The 22,185-nt window shown below is 36.3% G+C and overlaps 1 protein-coding gene across 2 annotated transcripts; it reads left to right on the top strand.

Moving 5' to 3' along the window:
• The first annotated feature begins 5,905 nt into the window (after positions 1-5,905).
• MAK10 (MAK10 homolog) lies at positions 5,906-21,845 on the top strand. 2 transcript variants are annotated; one of them, XM_059576173.2, is made up of 16 exons: positions 5,906-6,191; positions 7,583-7,650; positions 10,841-10,996; positions 12,383-12,550; positions 12,868-13,018; positions 14,318-14,397; positions 15,026-15,298; positions 15,414-15,557; positions 18,243-18,377; positions 18,621-18,719; positions 19,443-19,499; positions 19,675-19,879; positions 20,264-20,382; positions 20,739-20,807; positions 21,254-21,352; positions 21,430-21,845. In XM_059576173.2, the coding sequence occupies exons 1-16, from the start codon at positions 6,062-6,064 to the stop codon at positions 21,667-21,669; spliced, it is 2,193 nt and encodes a 730-aa protein (XP_059432156.2). In that variant the 5' UTR covers positions 5,906-6,061; the 3' UTR covers positions 21,670-21,845. The 2 variants fall into 2 exon arrangements, with proteins under 2 accessions (XP_059432156.2, XP_059432157.2); XM_059576174.2 differs by lacking the exon at positions 10,841-10,996.
• Positions 21,846-22,185: the final 340 nt, after the last annotated feature.

Raw genomic sequence — 22,185 nt, 5'->3', positions numbered from 1 at the left:
GTAGATTGACGGAGAAGTTTCGGCTGGAGAACCGCCAGAGACGGCAACAGCGAAGTGATGGAGCTGGCCGCCGGAGATGGGGAGTGAGCTCGAGAGCTAGAGAGAGTGCTAGCTGAGAGATAGAGCTGGGAGAGAGAGAGCGCGCGCGGGAGATGAGGGAGCTGAGGGCCAGAGGAGAGAAGAAAAGAAAGAAAAAATGGGGGAGGGAAGAATACTGGCCAGGCGGGAGAGAATTAATTAGGGAAAGGGAGAAAACCAAAAAAAAAAAAAAAAAGAAGGCGTGGGCGATGGGACGGCCAGCAGGCGCTGGCCTTCCCAAGGCCGCATGCCTGACGTGCCAAATATGGTACGTTAGGAATTCCTAACCTGCCATATTTGGCACGTCAGGAAACCCTGACGTGCTATCTTTGGCAGGTCAGGAAATTCTGACGTGCCAAACATGGCACGTCAAAATTTCTTAAAATGATTTTTTTTTTTGGCCAAATTCTTTTATTTAATTAATAAGGTGATGGTAAAAATTAAATTGAATGGATTAAATAAGATTACTGAAAATATGAATTCACTCAATAATTAAGATGTGGTTAAGACCTTATTCAAAAAAAAAAAAAAAAAAAAAAAAAAAAAGATGTGGTTAATTAACCCACCTTTTTAATTTGAGGAGTTCACTAATTAAGAATGCTATGACAGTCTAATAATTAAATTAATACCATTGTTGAAAAATTAAAGAGTGTTCATCAATGCACTATAACTTCTACTATAAACTCCTTCCAAACTTGACATAGTAGACAACAGTTCATGAAATGATTAAGCAATTTCAATTTTCACCAGTCACGTAATTAAGTTTAAGAGTTGTTTAATCATCTTACCAAATTATGGCTGCCGGCCACTTCGAGTTAAGTAACTTATACCAAAAGTTGTAATATTCTAAGTATTTTTCAAAAATCAAAGAAGAAAAAAAAGGTTTGTAAATTAATATATAGTATTTACAAAAGATTTTGTAAAAAAGATTTTGTGTTTTCAACCTTCAAGTTGCAATATCTCCAAGTGGATGGGTCTTCAATCTTATGCATCTTTCGATCCTCCTCTATATATATATATATATATATATATCTATATATATATATATATATATATATAAGAATTTGTTATTTGTTGTACCATATTTCAATTCAACTTATTTTGAGAAATAGGATGATCGATGTGGCAATGAAAATTAACATTTGGATCAGTAAGGGCTTGTAAAATTAAAATAAAATCAAGCATTATCATGTACGTTATCCTAGTTGTATGACAGTCGTATAATATATAGTATACTAAATATTGGTCCATTTGAGTTTCCCATTAATTTAAAATGTCATTTTTTACAAAAATAGTAAAACGAAATGTTTATATATAAAATATGTTTTGGAATGATTGGTTTTGTAATTTAATCAAATGTATATATATATATATATATATATATATAAATGACAGAGTTTTTCTTCAAATTGGATTAAAGCAAATTTTCCAAATCAAAGCTATAAAAATGACATGTGTACGTCAAACCTAAATTAAGGATATATAACATTATCCTCGTTCATTTGGAATCTCCTTAAAATAATAAAATTAAGTAACATTAGGCATATTGAAGTATATATATATAAAATAAACGTTGTATAAACAAAAAAAAAACAATAATAATAATAATAATAATAATAATAATAATAATAATAAAAGAAATTTCTGACGTGCCATCCTTGGCGCGTCAGGAATTTCTGACGTGCCAAAAATGGCACGTCAGAAATTTCTTTTATATTTTTTATATTTTATGTTTTTGGCAAATTCAAATTAATAAGTGAGGTGATCGACGACGAAAATTAAATTGAATAGAGTAAATAATTTAATGTGAACGAAAAATGCATCGACTCAATAAGTACGATGTGGTTAAATTAAACCACACTAATGATCACTAAATTGATAATAATTTAGTAACGTGCATGCGGTTCAAACCTAAAGGATATGTAACATTTTTCTCGTTCATTTGGAATCTCCTTAAAATAATAAAATTAACATTATTCATATTGAAGTTTTGACATACATACATATATTATAAATATATATAGGAAAAATATATGAAGTTGTCATCGTTTCCGTTGTATATATAACTGTTTGTTGTACACTAAAACAGCTTTATAAAATGGTCCGATTGATTGACAAGATCGAAATGAAGATGATCAAGACAAGGAAGAAAGAATTCATGAATTAAGAAGAAAACCTAGCTATTTGGATGCAACGACAAGTTCATTTCACGTTTGTTTGTTTTATCTCCAATTAAATAGTGTTTTTCCGTGAAAAAAAAAGACATAGAGATAATTAGATTTTAATTTCTATACTAAGCGAATGAAGAATAATAAATCAAAGGCAAGAGCAACATTAATATTTTTATTTAATTAATAAAGATCTGGAAAGATTTTGAGTCTCATTTTCATTTAAAATCCTTCCTAATAAAAAACAAAAGTTAGATTAAATATATAAAATATATTATAAACATGATATTAAACCAAAAAAAAAAAAAAAATTATAAGAAATTCTGACGTGCCATATTTGGCACGTCAGAAAGTATTGACGTGTCAAAGAGACACGTCAATAATTTTCTGACGTGTCAAAGTGACACGTCAGAAATTTCTGATGTGCCACTTTGACATGTTAGAAATTACTGATGTGTTAAATAATTTCTGACGTGCCACTTTGACATGTTAGAAATTACTGATGTGTTAAATTGACACGTCAGAAATTTCTGACGTGTCAAAGTAGCACGTCAGTAATTTCTGACATGTCAAACTTTGACACGTCAGTAAATTATAAAATTTAAAGTTATTTAAATAAATTGTTTGAAAATTAAATTGAAGTAAAATTTACTGACGTGTCAAAAGTTGACACGTCAGAAAATACTGACGTGTCATATTTAACACGTCAGTAAATCCTGACGTGTTACTTTTGACATGTCAATAAAAAATTTGTTGACGTGCCAATTTTAGCACGTCAGCATTTACTGACGTGGCAAAAAATAGACACTGTTTGCCACGTCAGAAAATGACCGGTTTTTTGTAGTGATCAGATGAAAACAATCTTAGTGACATTGCAAAGCTAATTCAAAGGGTTAAAACATTTTATTTTATGAAGACTTTCCAATTCCAATGCTTATTGGATCAAAATAGGTTGACAATAGAAGTCTAAAAATTTGGACAAAATATATAGCTTGGTTAGAGCTTTGGTTGGAAGTCGTCCAAACGAGTGTGTTCAGTGTGTTTAAATATATTGTGATATTTGATGAGATTTGATTTCAACATTGATTGTAATAAAATCAAATCATATTTGAATACATTTAAGATTAATTACCTTTTTAGTACCTAGGTTTTCACGTTTTTATTTTTTCTCACCTAGGTTTTAATTCGTATCACCAATGGTACCTAACTTACAGATAAATATCAATTTAATACCTCTATCACCTTTCTGTTAGCTAAACTAACGAACAACCATGAGAGTGGTTTCGGCCACCCCCTGCGGCTCGTTTGAGAGTGGCCTAACCACTCCTAAGGCCCTTGGGGGTGGTTCGGCCACCCCAATAGCAAAAAAAGGGTGACTAAAACCACCCCCAAAGGCCTTGGGGGTGGCGGCCACTCCCTAGAGGCCATGGAGGTGGTCAAACCATCCCCAGACCGTCTGCAGGGGTGGCCTAAACTACCTCTATTACAGTCTATTAGTTTAGTTGACGAAATGGTGACGGAGGTACTAAACTGGTATTTACCCATAAGTCATGTACCATCTGCGATACGAATTGAAACTTAGGAGGGAAAAAATAAAAACGTAAAAACTTAGGTACTAAAAAGGTAATTAACTCTACATTTAAATATGATTTGATTTGCCCACTCATATGGTTTGGTATTCTTTTCACCTCCCTATAAATATGATCCTCTTTATTGTAAATTTATCAATTGATCAATCCTATAAAAGTAGATCATAAACCGAACCACGTAAAATTTTTATTTATATTTTTTTTATTCCGCTTTTAATTTTCTTCTATTATCTTTTCTTTCCGGTGCAGTTGATTAGAAGTTCTGGAACATGCAGCTCAATGGAGTAACAGTTGGTGCGTTTTCGAACAAAGTGCTTGAAGGCTTTAAAATTTCAACTCTCAAGGTTGGATTCTTGCTTTAAGCTTGAAGGAGAGAATACGCTCAGAAAAAGAAAAAGAAAGAGAAAAGCTTTATGAAGAATCCGAGGAGACATCATCACTTCAAGATTCTATACATTATGCCCAGAAAAATTTAAAAATAAAAAATTCTATACTTCATAATTTCGCTCGACAGATTTTATTCTTGGCGTTCAACAGGTGCACCAGGAAAATTTTTGGATAGAATAATTGATAATTTGAAAAATTATAATCATTGCTAGATGATTTGGACTTTGGAGCTACAAGAATTACTCCGAATGAGACTTGTGTAATGGGTAACTATCCTTTTTTCTATTTTCTGAAAAATAATATTTGGCAATTGAGAGGGCATTACAAGATGTTTAGAGCAACACCGGCTGTGAAATGCTATTTTGTATTTTTATAGCCATTAAATATTTGGATAAGCCTTCTATCAAATCTATGCAAAAGTGATATTTTGTAGCATCCGGTAGAAGGCAATGTACACATTAGTTAGTTACACATGATAGAATAGGAACAAAAATATTGGATTTTTTCTTTCTCTCCCACTTTCTCATATTCTCTGGTTCATTGTCAATGAAAATTTTATTTCATCTTCTTCTCTTTCTCCCCCACTTTCTCATCATCTCTTTCTCTCCCACCATTCACCTGCCACATCCACGACTGGGTCACGACATGTGGCAGCCCTCTCCGATGAATCCTTTTAGGATGATAGAATCCCTAAAGGGTAAACCTTCCCTCTCTAAATTTTAGTTTTGAATAAAAAAACGAGTTTTGAGGCATTTGAAACAAGTTTTGAGGCATTAAAAACGGATTTTGATGCTAGGTTTGGCAAAAAAGTGGCCGGAAAGGGTGACCCACGGCTGGCTCGTGGGTGTTTCCAAACCCACGACGTGGGTTTGGCCTGGGCCTGGCCGGCTAGGGTTTTTTTTTTTTTTTTTCTCATTTTGATTTGGTATAGTTGTTCTCACTTTTATTTTTTACATTTTTTTTTAAATTGATGATATGTCATATGGTAATTGGATGCTGTAAAATGGTTGGTTTACACCATGACCTGATAGTAGGGGCTTTCTAAATATTTTTTGGAACTTAAATCGTCGGACTTTTGTCGTACCTTTGTCGAAATTTCGTTGAGAGTTGCCCAAGTCGCTAACTGTTTTGCCCCATCACTCGTTTTCCATGTGAGTCAAATGCTTAAAAATATTTTAAGCAAAATCATTTTTATTGATAATATTTTTCGACAGAAATTAAAAAACATTTTACATCAAAATAAACGGAATATAAGATTAATCTAAAGGTAGATTGAGCATAACATGTTAGCTGAGTATGCTGAAAAAAATGCAAAATACCATTTCTCATACCAATTTCACTAGAAAAATGCAAAATACATTAGTAATTTAAAGATTTTATTTTCAAATTCAGAAAAAAAAAAAAAAAATAGTTTACGAAGAAGCAAGTAGGGGCGAAAATCTTACCCTCCCCCAATTGATTAATCATGATCAATTAAATTAAATCAACCTTGATTGGCTCGAGTGATGGATTTCCTAGTTCGTGATGCATCAAATCAGAAGAAGAGCTCATGGTAAGACCGATGAAGTCAACTCAGGATAGCCTTGCTGTAGGATGGAGCCGATATATCCAGACCCGACCCGTCTCATGCCCATGCCTTAAAACCCTGACGCAAACCCACGCGACACGAATCCTAAACAAAAACGACGACCTAATGTGTTACCGTGTTTGTTAAGATGCTCTAAGCAAAGCGAGGAGGAACCTGCGAATCCCAAAACAGTCAAATCTGTCCTCCAAAGACTCAGCGAGAGAGAGAGGGAGAGAGAGAGTCGGAGGCGCAGAGGACGAAGCTTCAGCGAAATGGCAGAGAAGGGTGCAGAGGAAGCGGCCGCGGCCGTGGACGTCGCCGTACCCGAAGGCGCCTCCATTGCCTCCGGCGATAACACTGTCTGGACTGACGTGTCACTCCTCCTCGAAGCCGCATGCGAAGGTCGATTCCTTCTTGCCTGAATTCACTTACCAGCTCTGATTCCACTCTGTTTGCTTGCCGAGAAAATAAATGAAAAGCAAAGAGTATTTGAACCTTACGCTTTACTAAAGTGAACTAAGCATTATTAATTGTTTGATTTTTTTTTTCCCTCGGGAGCCAAAAGAGTGATTTGTCTTTGATTATCTCAATGAAGATCTGTGGTTTTATTCAATGTCTGATTGAAAACAACGAAGCTGTGTTTGGTTGCTGAGAAAATGGAGGAGTTTGTTTGAATGAAATTTACTCATTCATCTAAAAACAAATGGAGAAGTAAGGGAAGGATGATGGAGATTGGATTTTTGTTTTACATTGTTCCGTGGGAAACAAAAGAATCAGTTCAATTGAGAACTGACAGAGTTGTGCAGTTTATTGAAAAAGTAAAGTTTAATTTTTTAGTTTTTTAACAAACTAAATTATGAAAATTGAGTGAAAAGGGTATAACTCTGATGCTTCATTTGTTTCTGAGGCTGTATAGGAAAAGAAAATAAATGTGAATAATGTCCAGCTTTTGTTTTTCTTATTGAAAATCTATATTTTGTTATTTGGTACGCCAGGAAGCATGGATGTTCATTGAACTGAGTCATATGAACTTATTTAGCTAGTTGAAGATTTTTTTTTTTTTTCTTTTTTAAATACAATATTTTTGGGGAGTTGTTTGGTGCAATGGCAAAAGTCTCGGGCTATCAAGGTTAAGTGCATGGATTCAAGTCAAGAGACTACTTTATACAATCGTATTGAAGGGTGCGATCATGTACAAACCATTCTCATTTTAGTGGGACCAAGCTGGAACTCAGTTCTTTACAACAAAACCAGACCCAAATCAAACAATTACAAATAGTCTCCTGCCCAATAAACCAGCAGTTAAAGAGATGTTAATCATTCTTCATTCTGTTCTTTTGTGTGTGCGTGCACATGTTAGTTTTTCTTCCTATCTAAGGCCAAACCATTTGCGCTATAGTACTAGATTGAAATGGGAATGAAATCATATTCGGTGTGACATTTGCATCGTGTGGATGTCCATGTTCTCAATTGATTGGCCCTTTTTGTTTTATAAGTAGTTCTTTTTTTTTTTTTTTTTTTTTTTTCTTTTTTTTCGAGATATATACTCAAACCTTATATCAGGCGGTAAAAGAGTGGGTTGGGGTTGAAGTCTTAGGTGCAAAATTTGCATGGCAGAATTAACATATAAATTTAATTGTTTGATGCAAGTTATAGATTCTTTGTGACTGTTAGTATCACTTCCTCACTACCTCTGGTTTCTGGGTTTTGAAACCTGAAGATCGTTCTGCCCTATTAACCTGCTGTTAGCTTTACCCTTGATTCTAGTTTCTTTTCATAATGTTCGGTCACAGATCTTCGAGATGGTGAGCTCATTCATGGAGATAATTTCAATCTTTTTGCTGCCATGTCTGCTTTGGAGGTACTTGCGATGTATTAGATTATGCTTAACCCTTTTCTCCTAGTTCTGATTTTAAATATAAATTATGTTTATTCTTGAACAATTTATTTCACATTAAATAGCATTTCCAAAACATGTTTTTCTATGTGCTAGTTTGATGGCATTTTCAACCTTCTTTTTCTTGTTTGTTAAGCATACATTTTATTTGAAAGAGAAGAACAAAGGCTAAGTTCAAGTACATAAAAAGTATACAGGAATCAAGTGCAATTTGAGTAGATCACTGCTTGAAATCAAGAACATCAATGTGTCCAGAAAAGATTATGAAGAGCCAAAATGCTAATGATCTAATGACAAAAAAAAATAAAAGGAATAAAAAATTAAAAATTAAAAAAAAAGAGAGAAGGAAATTGAAGGAATGCCCTCTTTGCTTATGCCATTTTAATGTTTTTCTGCCAGTTCTGCTTGGGCTTTTTTATTTTTATTTTAAGTTTTATTGGTCCAATCTTTTGCATTCTTGGAAAACTTTCTTCAATATCTTGCAGTGTTGTGTGATGTGATACTCAATCTCAATTCATATTATGTGATGCTATGAGCAAGTTATACCTATGCTGTATGCTCATTGCATGTCACCTAAATTGAATTGATACAGTAACTTTCATTTGAATGTTATTAAGTTATTTTCATTAGCTACCAGTGAGAGATGTGGAGAAGCTCGTTTATGCCTAGCTATGGTGTTGTTCTTTGACTTCATTTTTTATCAGGCATGATAGACCTCCCTCTTTGTTGGCAGAATTTTTATTTGGTCAAATAATCGGGAGTCACCCTCTTGGTCTAGAATTGATAGATTTCTTGTCTTTCTGGCATTGGAAGCACAATTTCCTAGTGTGTCCCAAAGGAGGCTACCTAGACTTTGCTCGAATAATTTCCCGTTTCTCTTTGACCATGGTGACTTTCAAAGAAGTAGTAGGTACTTCAAATTTGAAAACATGTGGCTAAAGTCTGAGTGTTTTATAGACAGGGTGAAACAATGGTGGGACTCTTATCATTTCCAAGGCTAAGTTTTATTTTAGCCTGCAAGCTCAAGGCTTTGAAAGCTGATTTAAGAAAATGGAATGAGGAGGTATTTGACAATGTAGAGAGGAAGAGAAAGATCCTTTTGGAGGAGCTTCATGTTTTTGATATCATTGAAGAAGAGAGGGCTTTTAGTACTGAAGTCAGACTGAAGAATGCAAAAGTTGTAAACGAGTTAGAGAGATCCACTCTCATGGATGAGGTGAGTTAGAGGCAGAAATCTAGCATCTAGTGGTTAAGGGAGGGTGATAAGTGCACAATTGTTTTCACAAAATGGCTAATTCCAACAGAATGAAGAACTCCATTGACTCCTTGTTGGTTGATGGTACAATTTCTACCAACCGGTTGGAGATCAACGAGCACATTGTCCAGTATGTAAAAAGTTGTTCACTGAAAAGTTCAGTTGGAGGCCATTGTTGGACAACCTTTCTTTTGACTCTATTGATGAGGCTGTGGCTATTTGGTTTGAGAGAGTTTTTGTGGAAGGGGAGGTGTTGGAGGTAGTGAAAACTATGAATGGTGACAAAACCAAGCCTATTTGTGACGGTGTTATTGAAAAAATATAGAGTTAGTTAGCTATTTGGCTAGTTGGAAAATGATGTATTTGTCTAAGGGTGGTAGGGCTACCTTATAAAGAACACAATTTCCAATTTGCCTATGTATTTCATGTCCCTCTTCCCTAGGGAGTATTGCAAACCGTATTGAGAAGCTTCAATGAGATTTCTTAAGGACTGGGCTGGGCAAAGAGTTCAAATATCACTTGGTAAACTGGTGCAAAGTTTATTCTCCAATCTCTGAGGGAGGGTTGTGGGTTCGAAACTTACTGATGTTCAATCATGCTCTCTTAGGAAAATGACTATGGCACTATGTGTATGAAAGGAAGGCTTGGTGGAGAGTTGTGGTGGACTTTAAATTTGACAGTTTGAACGTGTGTGTGTGGTGTTTGGGGGGGGGGGGGGGGGTGGTGGTGGTGTTGGCTCTAATGAGCCTCTTGGGGCGTATGGGGTAGAGTTATGGAAGAATACTATGAAGGGTTGGGGGAATCATCAGATTTGAGGTAGGAGGTGGCTTCAAGGTTAGATTCTGGCATGATTTGTGCTGTAGGAATATGGCCCTTAAGGAAGCCTTTCCAGATTTATATGGTAGTTCTTGCGCGAAGGATGCTTCTGTAGCAGCTCAGTGTTTTCTAGTGGCTTCAATTAGTGGAACATAAGCTTTGTTAGAGTGGCTCATGATTGGGAGGTGGATGTCTTTTTCCTCGTTCTTCAAGGTGTTGTATTTAGTTAGAGTGAGATACGAAGGTAAAGACAAGCTTTGGTGGGTTCCTTTTCGATGTTAAATCCTTTTATAGTGTTTTGGTTTGTAATGATGGCTTTCTTTTCCCTTAGAAAAGTGTTTGACGGACTAAGGTTTCTTTGAGGGTGGCCTTTTTTGCTTAGTCAGTGGCCCTAGGAAAGATCCTTATTATGGACAATCTTAGGAAGTGGCATGTCATTGTGGTTGATAGGTGTTGTACTTGTAAAAGGAATGGGGAGTCTATGGACCATCTTTTTCTCCATGGTGAAGTTGCTTGTGCCTTATGGAATGTTTTCTTTAGTTGATTTGAGTTGTCTTGGGTTAAGTCTAAATGAGTAGTTGACTTGCATGCTTGTTGGTGGACTGAGAGTAGCATTTGGAATGTCGTTTTGTGAAAGATGGTGCTTTCGTGCTTTTCATGGTGTCTATAGAGAAAATGAATGGCTGGAGTTTTGAGAATCGTGAGAGGACATTGAAAGGCCCTAAGTCTTTAATCTTCAATCCTCTGTATCTTTAGACAAGTGCATTTTTTGTTTTTGTTTTGTTTTGTTTTGTTTTGGTTTTTTTTTTCTAGTTAGCTGTTTTCTCTTTTATACTTCCTATGTACCGGGAGACATCTTATGCTTTTAATGATATCTCAACTATTTATAAAAAAAAAAAAAAAAAAAAAAGTTTTTTTCATCTCATATGTGTATTTTTCTTTCTAATGTAGGATCTTGAATGCAAAGAGTTGCATAATTTTGCATTCTGTTTATGTTCTATTTAGTCCTTTATGTGCTTAATCTATTTTTCCCTTTACATGCTTAATCTATATTTCTTAGTTTGTAATTGTTAATTTTACTAGATAATGGACCCGAAGATGGATTCTGGTATGGTTTGTAAATACTACTCTGTTGATGAAGCCATTGAGAATGGTGCTGCTCCGGTTCCTATTAGCTTTTACAAAACTGTTGATGTTCAATGCACCATTGACATCATGGACTATCTTCTAGCATGTGAGGTATCTGCAATATTACTTTTTATGATTAGTCTTCCATGTCTTCCATATGTAGCATAGACATAGCCTTGGCCTTGATTGCCTTACCCAACTCTTTACGAAATTGTATTGTTTCTTTTTTTCCCCATTTATGGACGTCTAGTGAAACATTAAGGGACATAAATTCTGCTTTTGAGAAAGGCAAAAGGATATGAATCTTATTCCACCTGAAAACAAGAGTCATTCAATGATGATAGTAATGAAGGAATAGAAGAATCATAGGGTATATTTGTTAATGTGTTTTGGGAAGTGTTTTGTGTTTTTGGTTTGAAAAACTGTTTTGATGTGAAATAAAAGTGAAAACTGGTTTTAGAAGTATTTTCTGGTGGGCTCCACTTTTGAGAAAATGTTTTCTATGGATTGAAATGGAGAATATCAAATTCACGGTCAAGATTTTGTTTTGTTGCATCTAATGGTGTACATAATGCTATGTAATTTAAATTTTTAGAATGACATGACAACATATTCACCATGTGACAACATATACACCATTAGGTTTGTGAAATTTAATTTGGATCATGAAATGGATTCTCTCCATATTACTTGAAATGGAGAGGATCCTATTTTGTTTTCTATAGTGTACATCTGCTTGTTTTGAGAAACCCAAATAGATGTAGAACCCTACTTGTAAAAATATAAAATAAAATAATAAATAAAAAATAAAAAATTAGAAGAGAAAAAAAAGGTCAGTTGCGGGTGGCTTTGATCTTTTTTTTTAAAAAAAAGAAAATAAAAAATAAAAAAATAAAACAAAAAAACAAAAAGTTACCTCTAAGCTTTACAAAAGTTAAGCACATGGCAAGAATACATATTTATAAAAAGTGTTTTATGTTTTGACTTGTTCATTAATGTATTTGTTTTGAGAACAGAAAATAAAAGATAAAAACAAAAACTTTAACAAACATGGCCATACAATTGCTTCTCCTTCCATCTCTTCTCTCTCTCACTCGCTCTCTCTGTCAACTGATATACAAAACCTACCCTCTTTGTAACCATTCATTTATATAGATGGACTATATATATTTTTTCTTACAACCCCTGCTTTTTCTTATTTTGAACCACAAAAATATATGAAGTCTGGTGTAAAATTTATCTAACATTGGTGCAGGTTATATCTTCTATATCAAAAATTGTTCTTTGTTTTTTGAAAAGGAAAGCATGCAGCACACACACAAACATGCATACATAGATTGGAGTAGCTGTGTCCTGGCTCATAACCATATCCTATGCCCATGTCCGTGCTGCTTTGGTCTTAACAACTTTTTATATGTATTTATATCTAGATTATAATCTTCTACGTAGATCTTACCTAATCTTTACACTGATCTAAATGATGATCCTACATTGCAGGCTACGTGGCACAAGGGTCACTCATTGGCACAAACTGTCTTCTCTTGTATCTATCTTTTGAGGCCTGATAGGACATCTTCACATGCCTTGCTTCATTCTTACTGCAGAGTCATACGTGCTACCTGCAAGGCAGTTATTTCAGTTGTCTCAGATGCACGTACACATGAAGTAAAGTATTCCAACAACTCTTTTTGCCTCTCTTCATTTTATGGAACAAATTTGGTCTCATTTTTCCTCCTAATCTGAAGTAGACTTTGCCTCAGGGAGTTGTTTGGTATGCATGTAAGTAAATATTTTTGGAAATCCTCTCGGCCAAAGAGTTCATTTTTAGCCCAAATGAAAAGCTTCATTAACTTCACTTTGGCAATTTTTCTGTTGTTTCTAATCATCCTTTTTTTAAAAATTAAAAAAAAAATGAAAAAGAAAAAAGTGGCGAAATGGTATGTTTCTGGAAATACATTCGATCTCATTTTTTTCTTTGGCAGGAAGAGGATCTATTTACAATGGCATACGGCCTTCCTTTGGATGGGGATGGAGATGAAAAGTGCTTATCGTTGCTAAATGCCGTTGAAGAAACAATTTCTCGCCAATTGCGTGCTTGCAAAGCCCATTCATCAAAAAGAAGAGTGCTAGAAGGTAGTTGTCATATCACTTGCTTGAACGGTTGAACCTTACTTTTTTTCTCCTTTTAAAGCAAAACATTGTTTGTCAAGATTGCAAACGATTTAAAAACCTGTCCACATTTTGCTTAAATACGGTGCTAGGATAAAAAAACCAAACAAATATATGGTAATGGGTCATAAAATGACCCGGTTCAATGTTTCTTGGATAGAAATCCGAGAAACACTCTGAAAGACGGTTGAAGATGCAGAGCACAGGAGAGCCTGCTTGCTACCGCAGCCACAACAAAGTGGCTTGGAGACCGCATCAAGATGGTCAGCATTATAAAAACCAGATCTTGATCCATTGAAGAGGAGCTTCGAATCAAAGTTCCACAGAAGAGGTGCCCAACCACTGAAGCTCAAAGGACTTTGGTTTATTATGCCTCTACAGCCAAATAAGGGGCACACTTAACAGGGGGGGACAAAAGCCAACAGTCTGTAGCTTCGGTGGAGAAAAGCGATGGGGAGGGGGAAGCAGGAGTGGGTGGTGATGCTGAGGGGAGGCGTAGGGGTGAGTGGATGGCAGATCTGAGTTTTAGAGACTCAAATCGCGCATTCAAGGATGGTGTGTGGGCTTCACCGCTTGAGAGGGATGGACAGTAGAAAGAGGAGGAGGCCAGAGAGGAGCCAAGCGTGTGGTGGTGGAGGCAAAGGAGTTGTAGAACTGGCTTGCATACAAAAGACAAAAAGAGGAAAGACAAGAAAAACCAAAGAAAAAGAGAGGAAAAAGTTGGAAAACGGAAAAATAATCCAGAGAAAGGGAAGGGAAGGGGGGAAGGATGGAGACAAGAGCCATACCTCCTCTCCCGGCACTCACGAAGGAGACGGGTATCTCACGGGGAGATGAGGGATTTTCTCTGAAGAAAGGCTGAGAGCTTCTCTCACTAAAACTAGAGAGAGAAGCCATGGTGGTTAATGCTTAGGTATATAACATTCCTTACCAGGGTCCTTACCTAGTTTAGCTAATAATTATAATTGCAAGACCATAGCTGTAGCTATAGTGTGAAATATAAGAAGTGGTCACTAAAGAATGTTTGACAGTATGCTGGCAACAGTATACTAATTGTAGTAGCAAACAAAGGTCTCTATTTGAGCCATGTGGCAAATATACTGTTTTTGTTATCTCCAGTCTGATTAAATTTTCACTCATTATATTTGCCTTTTGCAATTGATAGTACTTTATTCTTTATACGATCTGATGCACTTTCTTACTGCATGTAAGTTAAAATGTTTAGAGTTTTTTTCCCATGTATTTACTAGCTGTTTGATGCAGATATAGAGCCATTACAAGAAAATGTTGATCTGGAAGAAGGCTACTGCAAAGCCTTGTTATGCCGTTTACGCTTTCGTAAGGTCTTATCCTGTGTAGACTCTTAAAATTCTGTAATTGATTTAGAATAGTCTCTGCATTATCTATGATCATATGTATTTGCGTGGAAGCATATGTTTATCCTCTGTTAGCACCCTTTTTGTTGTTTCTGCATCATGATCATGTGCATCAATGCATAGCATCTTTTATATATCTTTGGCGCTTTTAACTTATATTTCGTTTCTCTCTGAAAGACTTCAAGAGCTGCTTGTAACACTGAAGTTTTTCAAAAAGATGCGTCAGTTAATATCATCATTTTTTTTCGTTGTTGGCAATAGTGATCTGATATTCAGTTCATCAATAATATTCTGTGTTTTATCCCTCTTGTTTTTCCAAACTTTATGTGTATAACTCTGAAAGTGCTGGTTTGACATCTCTGTTCTGCTACATATGAGCAAAAAGAAGGAAAAAAAATTGGTTCTACCTTGGTATTTACTTTTAGCAAATGTCTTTGCCCATGATTAGCTTTATTTGGTGGTTTCCTCTTGCATTTGTGTATCAACACCGTGGCATTTTGTACTCCTTTTTTATGATATTTGTTCTTTTCCATGGACCAAACGAAGGTCATGTTTTGTTTGATTAGTATTTTCAATATCTTTCCTTTGTTTTCAGCATTTTTACCATGTTCTTACGTCTATGAGGCGGCCTCAAGGGAGAGGTTTGGAGTTGGCGAGGAAACATATAGCCACCTGCATATCAGAGCTAGAATGCATTCGTAAATCGGCAGAATTTCTTAGATCTATTGCCTGTGGAGCTTGTGATGATGACACAGAAGATAGAACAACTGCTTCAGGTTGTCAACCAATTGGATTTGATGCTAGCTTAAATTGTAGATTATCTGCTCCTACTCCACCACGCACGATTAAAATTCTTTCTTGGAAAATGGTGAGAATTTAGAGAATTATTTCTTATATCTCCGGTAATGTACTTTGCTTATCTTCTATATATTGATCAAAAGAAAAATAAAAATCCTAACATATTTTTGTCTCTGTTCTGCCAGGCCATTGATTATTTTGTGAAACTTCTTCATGATCTAGACATTATATGTTCCTACACGTTGGACCCATTGTTAGAAGGTGTTTTGCACTTTGTGGTTCAGTTCCAAAAGTCTCAACCTGATTTGGTTGCAAGAGCTCATCTCCAGGTTGGTTTTTACTGCGTCTGGCTTCTTTGTATTTTTTTGATTTGATGACTGTTTTTTTCTTCCTATTTTGTTAATTGAGGATTGCAGCTATTGACTGTCACTGTAATCATTAGGTTATTTAGGTTACTAAATCCTTTATCTAGAAAACAAGCTTCGAGTTCTTTTATGCTTATAAAAGTTATGTTCTGAGCTTTCTAGGCATGTGAATGCCCCTATGGAAGTACCACCCTTGTACTCAACTGGGATCCGATTTTGATGCAAAGCAAGCTAGAGCATGTTTGAGATTGTGTTTGAGAAATAGAGCTTTTAAGTCAAAAAACGTTTTTTGGCAACAACTTCATTTTCAAGCTTTTGTAGAGTGTTTTGGCCATTTTTAGGCTTTTTAGACCCTTAAAATTGCCTTCAATTTTTTTTACCAAACATATATTTTTTCCTTCAAACGAACTTTTTGAGTATTAAACGTACTTTTAGGTCCCTCAAACACACACTCAAACAAGCCCGTAGTAGTATTTAATTTTTAAGAGTCTATGATCTCCCTACTTTCTCTTTGTCCCCAGCTTCTTCTCTCTTTCTAGCTTCCGTCTCTTCTTTCTTTATTTTCTCTTAGCTTTTTTGCCCTAATTTGCTATCTGGTTTTTGTAATTATTTTGTCCCGCATCAAATTGGTATCAAAGCCTATCCTGATTGTTTCCCATAACAACCGTGCGATCCATGACCTTGCTACCCAACCGAGCCAAAGCCATGACAACCACCATTCCAAAACAGCTGTTGCCTGCCATCCCAAGCCTCTTTTCTGCCAGCCAAATCAAACCCTAAATTCTACCAACCACCAAGACACCTGCAACCACTGGCGTTACAGGGAAAAAATAAATCAATAAAACTGTCCCAACCATTGAAACCAACCCGACCCAAGAACCACAAGCCACCACATTGCCAGCCATTGGCATTGTGTCACACAGCATAACTGCACCACGGCTGAAACACCTACACCCCCAACTGCTAACCAACACACAAATCCAATTAAAAAGAGAGAGAGAGAGAACACCATTGCAAAACGTCAGCCATTGGGACCTACCAATCGGGAGCAAAGATCCACCCTAACAGTTGGCAATCCCCCATCACTCACGCACTGCCACAACCCATCACCCAAATCCACCACCACTTTGCCGCCAATGACTTCGGCAGATTCCTTCGCAGGGCTTCAGCCACACCCAAACACCTAAACACTTTGACTCACCGGTCGGCTGTCTTCTCCGTCAACCTGCAGCCTGGCAGCATATTATCAGCCAACAACCCCTCACCAGCATTACCCTGTAGCGCCGCCACTCTCCCCTTGCTTTTGTGTTGTCTCTGCTGCTGTAGCCACTGTCAGGAACTGCAACTGCACACCGCACCCAGCCATGCTGCCTCCACACCCCAAATCTTGCTGCCCTTGATGTTGTGTGAGATGACCATACATACGAATTGTTTTGTTGCTCAAAAAGAACAAAAAGAAGCTTTGGTCAGCGGGTCAAACACATGAAGAGATATAGTGAGAGCCAGCAAAGCAAAGAACAAAAAAAAAAAGGGGGTTTGGAATCTTGCTGGTTGGATCCTTTTCAAGACTTGGAGGTTGGCTTGGATTTAAAATTTTTGAGCACATGTTTTTAAGCTTTTAGCATTTCAAAACTCGAGGTCAAGTTTTCTTCTACTAGGGGAGAATGATGTGGAGCAATTTATTAGTATTTAATTTTCAAGAGTCAATGGTATTAAGTGTTGCCCTAAATTAGTTTGGGTAATTCAATAATGGGTGTTGCCCTAGGGTTTAGTCGGAGTCTATTTAAGCATGCATTGTACTCCAATGGAGGCGGCTTTTGATAAAATAAAATTATGAGAAAGTGATTTTCTCTCCTTCTCCTTCTCTTCTCCCCCTCTTCTTTCTCTTTCTCTCCCCAACTTCTTCTCTCTTCTCTCTTTCCCGGCTTCTCTCTTTCTAGCTTCTGTCTCTTCTTTTTTTATTTTCTCTTAGCTTTTTCCCCTAATTTTGCTGTGCGATTTTTTTAATTATTTTGTCCCACATCAGATGTGATAGAAACAAATACCTAAATTTTGTCTGCATGCTTAGTGGTATCTCTCCCTCTTTACTTGGGTTAAATGCATGGGAGGAGAGGGATTTGGACAAAGTGAAGACTACTCTCCATTGCTGCTTCATAAACAAATAATGATTTTACTTTGGAAAAAAAAAATGTTTCTGCTTGCTAAGTGTTTATATTTTGAATAATCAAGTTCATTAAAACTTTGAAAAATGTAAACTGTCATGTGAGTGGAGAAGAAGCAGGTGATGTTACATTAAACTAAAGCTGATGTATATGGTGATGATAATTGTTGTGCGGTCAAACATGTGAGTCAAAGAATAAACTGGGACTGGATCATGACTTAGAACTTGAGAAGCGAAGGCTCCAGGTAATATGTTTATACACTATAGCATGAAGGATTTACCACGGATAGGATATTGTGCACTTTGGAAAGTACATGGTGACATAGATACTACAGACTCAACAACAAATTCCTCATTTTGTAATATGTGCTTCTATTTTTTGCTTAGGAGTTGCATTAGATGTTTACAATTATTGATCTTGTTGGAGTGTTTTGATTGTTGTGTTTTTCTTCTATTCTGGATTCTCAACCCTGATAACTTATAAACAGCTTCTGCTTGTTCAAGATGGGAAACTGTATGGGCGGGATTCTATGTTTGCTGTGATCACCAGAGCTGCAGCATTACCCGAGGTTACAAAGAATCATGATATTCAGAATAATGAATATATTGGACAACTAGGACAGGTGAAGACAATATCATCTTTTGTTATAGTTATGTATGCCCTTGCTGTGTATTCCAGAGTCATTTTAGTGAATTTAATCTCACCCTACCATCTTATTTAGCTGTTCTATTTGCTGGGTTGGTTTGGGTTGAGTCCAGAATAATGAATATATTGTACAACTAGGGCAGGTGAAACAGCTGTTAGCATCATTCTGGTTTGTTGTGGAAGATACTTCTAATACGTGCAATTTCATTTTGTATTGCAGTTAGTGATTAATATGCTCAAAGTTCTTTGTACAAATTCTGCATGGCAGAGGCGTAAGCTAGGGAAAATGCTACAAGATTGGCGTGTTATCTATGTACAGGTGTGTCTCATATTTGTAGTCCAGATTTCATGCAAGTTATCATATTGGAGTGTTTTCTTATTTTTCATTCTTCGCTACAGTGGGGTAGTGGCTACTGTTTTCTTGAGTGGTGGTATTTTTCAAAAGCATCCTTTAAACCCCACTTTTTTGTTAACTATTATTGCTTTCCCCCTGGTATCTTACCCTGTGATTTCCCTTAAAAATTGCACTTTACACTGAAACATGATATATAGATAATTTTAATGAGTAATCTACTCTTCACAACCCATTTTACACTGGTTAATGTGATGTGTTTTAAGTAGTTTCATGTGTCATCCACTTAAAAAAACAAAAAACAAAAAAAACAGAAGTGTTAGCCATTTAAGCTATGACCCCATCAGCTGGTGTAAAATGAGTGATAAATAGGTGTGAAAAGTACCATTACTCTAACTTAATTGATGTGTGAGCTATACTTTTAGGCCAGTGATCTGCAGCCACCCAAGCTGTATATTATGCAAATCGGAAAATATAATTGGAACAATCACTTGTATGGTTCGGAGTATCATATATCTATGGGGAGCAAATATGAACTCTGCATAGGGCAGTTGTTACCCTTTGCTAAATTGACATTTATGCCTTACAATTGTTGATTTTCACTTTAGCCATGAGTAATATGTTGGCTATACAAGAAGTATTGTGCTTGACAATAAATGTATTTATGTTCTGTTATATGTTGACAAACAGCTAGAGCTGGCATTTAGAAAGGATTTTGGAGACGTCTTGAGCAGTCCGGATGACGAGGTATGTTAGTCTGCCACAGGTCTAACTGAATTGTCTCCTACCTGTATTGTAGCAGTGTCTGTATCTGCTTGTTTGGCTAAAATTTGTATGATTTATAAATTTGCTAAATATTATCAATCCCTAATGCTTTCACCAGTGGGGTCTATTTTCAATCAAAATTTGTGTGGTTTTGCAGAATGTATGCATGAAAATTTTCCAACATATCCTCCTTTGGGTAGAGGAGCAAACATACTGGATAGCTTCCCGTTTTCTTATATTGGGTTTTGAGTTGGAGCTCTATTCCCCGAGTGAATATTGCATGGTATACTGGTATATGTATGTTGTCTTGATCAAGCTTGCAGAGAAAACACATCTTAAGATGGCGGCAAGGAATGACACTAGTAAGTATACTTGTTAAATTGTCACTTGCTACTTAGAAACTTGCTGCATTTGATGAATCATGATGCACAAACCCACCGATTTTCTGCACCTTTAACAATGGATAATTATGACCATTTAATCTGCTATGTTCTTTTGGTAGGCTAGAAATATGACAAATAGTTCAGAGAGAGCCTGTAGATTGGCTGACTAGGATTGTCTGATAAGATGATTTTGGGTGAAGGGATCATACTCTTTGGCATGTCCCTCTGCATGGTTCTTCCTCTTTCTGTCTGGAATAAGATATTTGGGAACAACTGAAATACATTCTGTTATAATCTGCATTTGATTCTATCTCTATCGAGTTTTGATACCCTTTGATGTGTTCCTATACATCTGTTGAACAGATAAACGAAAGGGAAAGAAAAAAAGGGATTCCCTAAAGGATGTGGCAAGAGAATATCGAATCCCACCAGCAGTCCTGTTTGTTCAATGCCAAATTTGTCTCGTTGAGGGGCTCACAATGGTAATTCTGTTTGTTTTAACCAATAAGTTATGATATCATATCATGGATGACCACTTCTAGGGAACGCCATTTAAGATGCCTAGGGATAGAAGTTGACATCCTAACCTGTGCAAGGTTCTAGGTGTTCTTGGTTGGTAGAACCCTACCATGCACAGGTTTCTGAAGCAAGTGTTTCTAGTTTAAATTAGACAGGCGATTCTAAGTTGTGAATGTGACAATGGATTGTGCCCATTTTTAAATATAGGTGTTTTGTGTAAAGATCTTCCACTCAAATGCTCTACTTATCATTTATCAGAGAACAAAAAAAGGAAAACAGAAATGCTCGAATGTTCTTATATGTATTCTAATCTTTCCAGATGCTTGCTGCTTTGAGGAATGAAAACATGATCTTACAAAGTCCAAATCCTTTTAATACAGAGCAGGAGGTATGCTTCTAAACCTATTTTATTTATATTTGTATATCTGAAGGAATTCTGCCATGCCATGGTGGGAAAACATTGCTTCTAATCCTATTTTATTTATGTTTGTATATCTGGAGGAATTCTGCCATGCCATGGTGGGAAAACATGGTAGCATAATGAATACCGAGCTAATTGAGGCCAATTTAGTTGTTTTTCCAAAACTTAAACTTCATGATGTGGATGGAGAAACCAAACTGTCTTTACTGATGTACATCTTCAAAACTTTTTGAAAGACACTACTTTTTGCATATGAAATTCATTAATTTACACGTGAGATAAATCCTAAATTATCTCTCTTGAAATGTTTCGGCATTTTAGTTGTGAACCTGATTGCCTTTTGCCACGTTTTCCATTTAACTTTGCTGAATGGGTTTTAGTCTAATATGCACAATTTGTTACTTCTTTTGCAGAGATTTTTCCAGCACTTTGAACTTTTGCAAAAAGCTTGTGTTCCTGATCACATCTCATACCCTGCATTCGACGAATCAACAACATATGCTCGCATCTCTGTAAGTGTTTCTTTTGCACTGTACATGGTTTTATAATCCTCTCTCATGGAGTAACTGATATCTCGTTCTCTGCTTAGACCCTGGTTATGTATAATTACTTTAAAGATGCTCAGAGAATTGCAAAGGAGGTCAAGAGTAGTTTTACCAATGACCCTGACAAATTGGCTGAACTCAGAAGGATAGAGCAAGTGGCAGAGCACAATAGCATTGCCCTAAATGTCATTTGTCAGGTAGGAGCCCTCGACCCCAAGCTGAAGGTTTCTTTTGAATTCAGCCACCATCCTTACTTTGCCACTGCCGTTGTCAAGAGATCTTGAAGGTGCCCTTCTATTGATTTCCACCAATTTTGAAACACTCCACAGGATTCAGAGGCAACTGGGTCATGCGGTATAGTGCTTGGTAACATTATTAGTTGTTCAATCATAATTGTTTATTACATTTATATTGTAATTTTGAATAAGAAACCAATAAAAAGAACATTGTTTATGTACAACTTTCTTGCCTCTAGTTTTTCATGGGTTGTTGGATTTAGGGGGGGGGGGGGGGGGGGGGGGGGGGGGGGGGGGGGTGGGGGGGTTGTGGGTAAAAATGAAACGGAGGGCAAATCTTTCATAGACCAAAATGAGAAAAGGTTAGGATAGGATAAAAAGGGGGACAAGAGTGATTGGTTTTTGAGAGCAGTGTGAGGAAATGGTGTAGGAATTAATGGAATAATTTCTTGATTGATTAATGATCGGACTCTTAATGGGACAAGCACTAAAGGAGTACCAGAAAATGAGCGAAGTGAAGAGAGACAATTGAGAGAACATAGGATTCCATCTTCATGCCCCACC

This window comes from Corylus avellana, chromosome 11, assembly GCF_965113065.1.
Source record: "Corylus avellana chromosome 11, dhCorAvel1.hap1.2, whole genome shotgun sequence".
In the NCBI taxonomy this organism is placed as follows: domain Eukaryota; kingdom Viridiplantae; phylum Streptophyta; class Magnoliopsida; order Fagales; family Betulaceae; genus Corylus; species Corylus avellana.
This window is presented reverse-complemented; position numbering and strand designations above follow the sequence as displayed.

Coding starts and splice junctions, on each gene's coding strand:
- MAK10 (XM_059576173.2), top strand. CDS start 6,062: ATGGCAGAGAAGGGTGCAGAGGAAGCGGCCGCGGCCGTGGACGTCGCC. Junction 7,651..10,840: donor CTGCCATGTCTGCTTTGGAG/GTACTTGCGATG, acceptor TAATTTTACTAG/ATAATGGACCCGAAGATGGA. Junction 19,500..19,674: donor TGAGCAGTCCGGATGACGAG/GTATGTTAGTCT, acceptor GTGGTTTTGCAG/AATGTATGCATGAAAATTTT.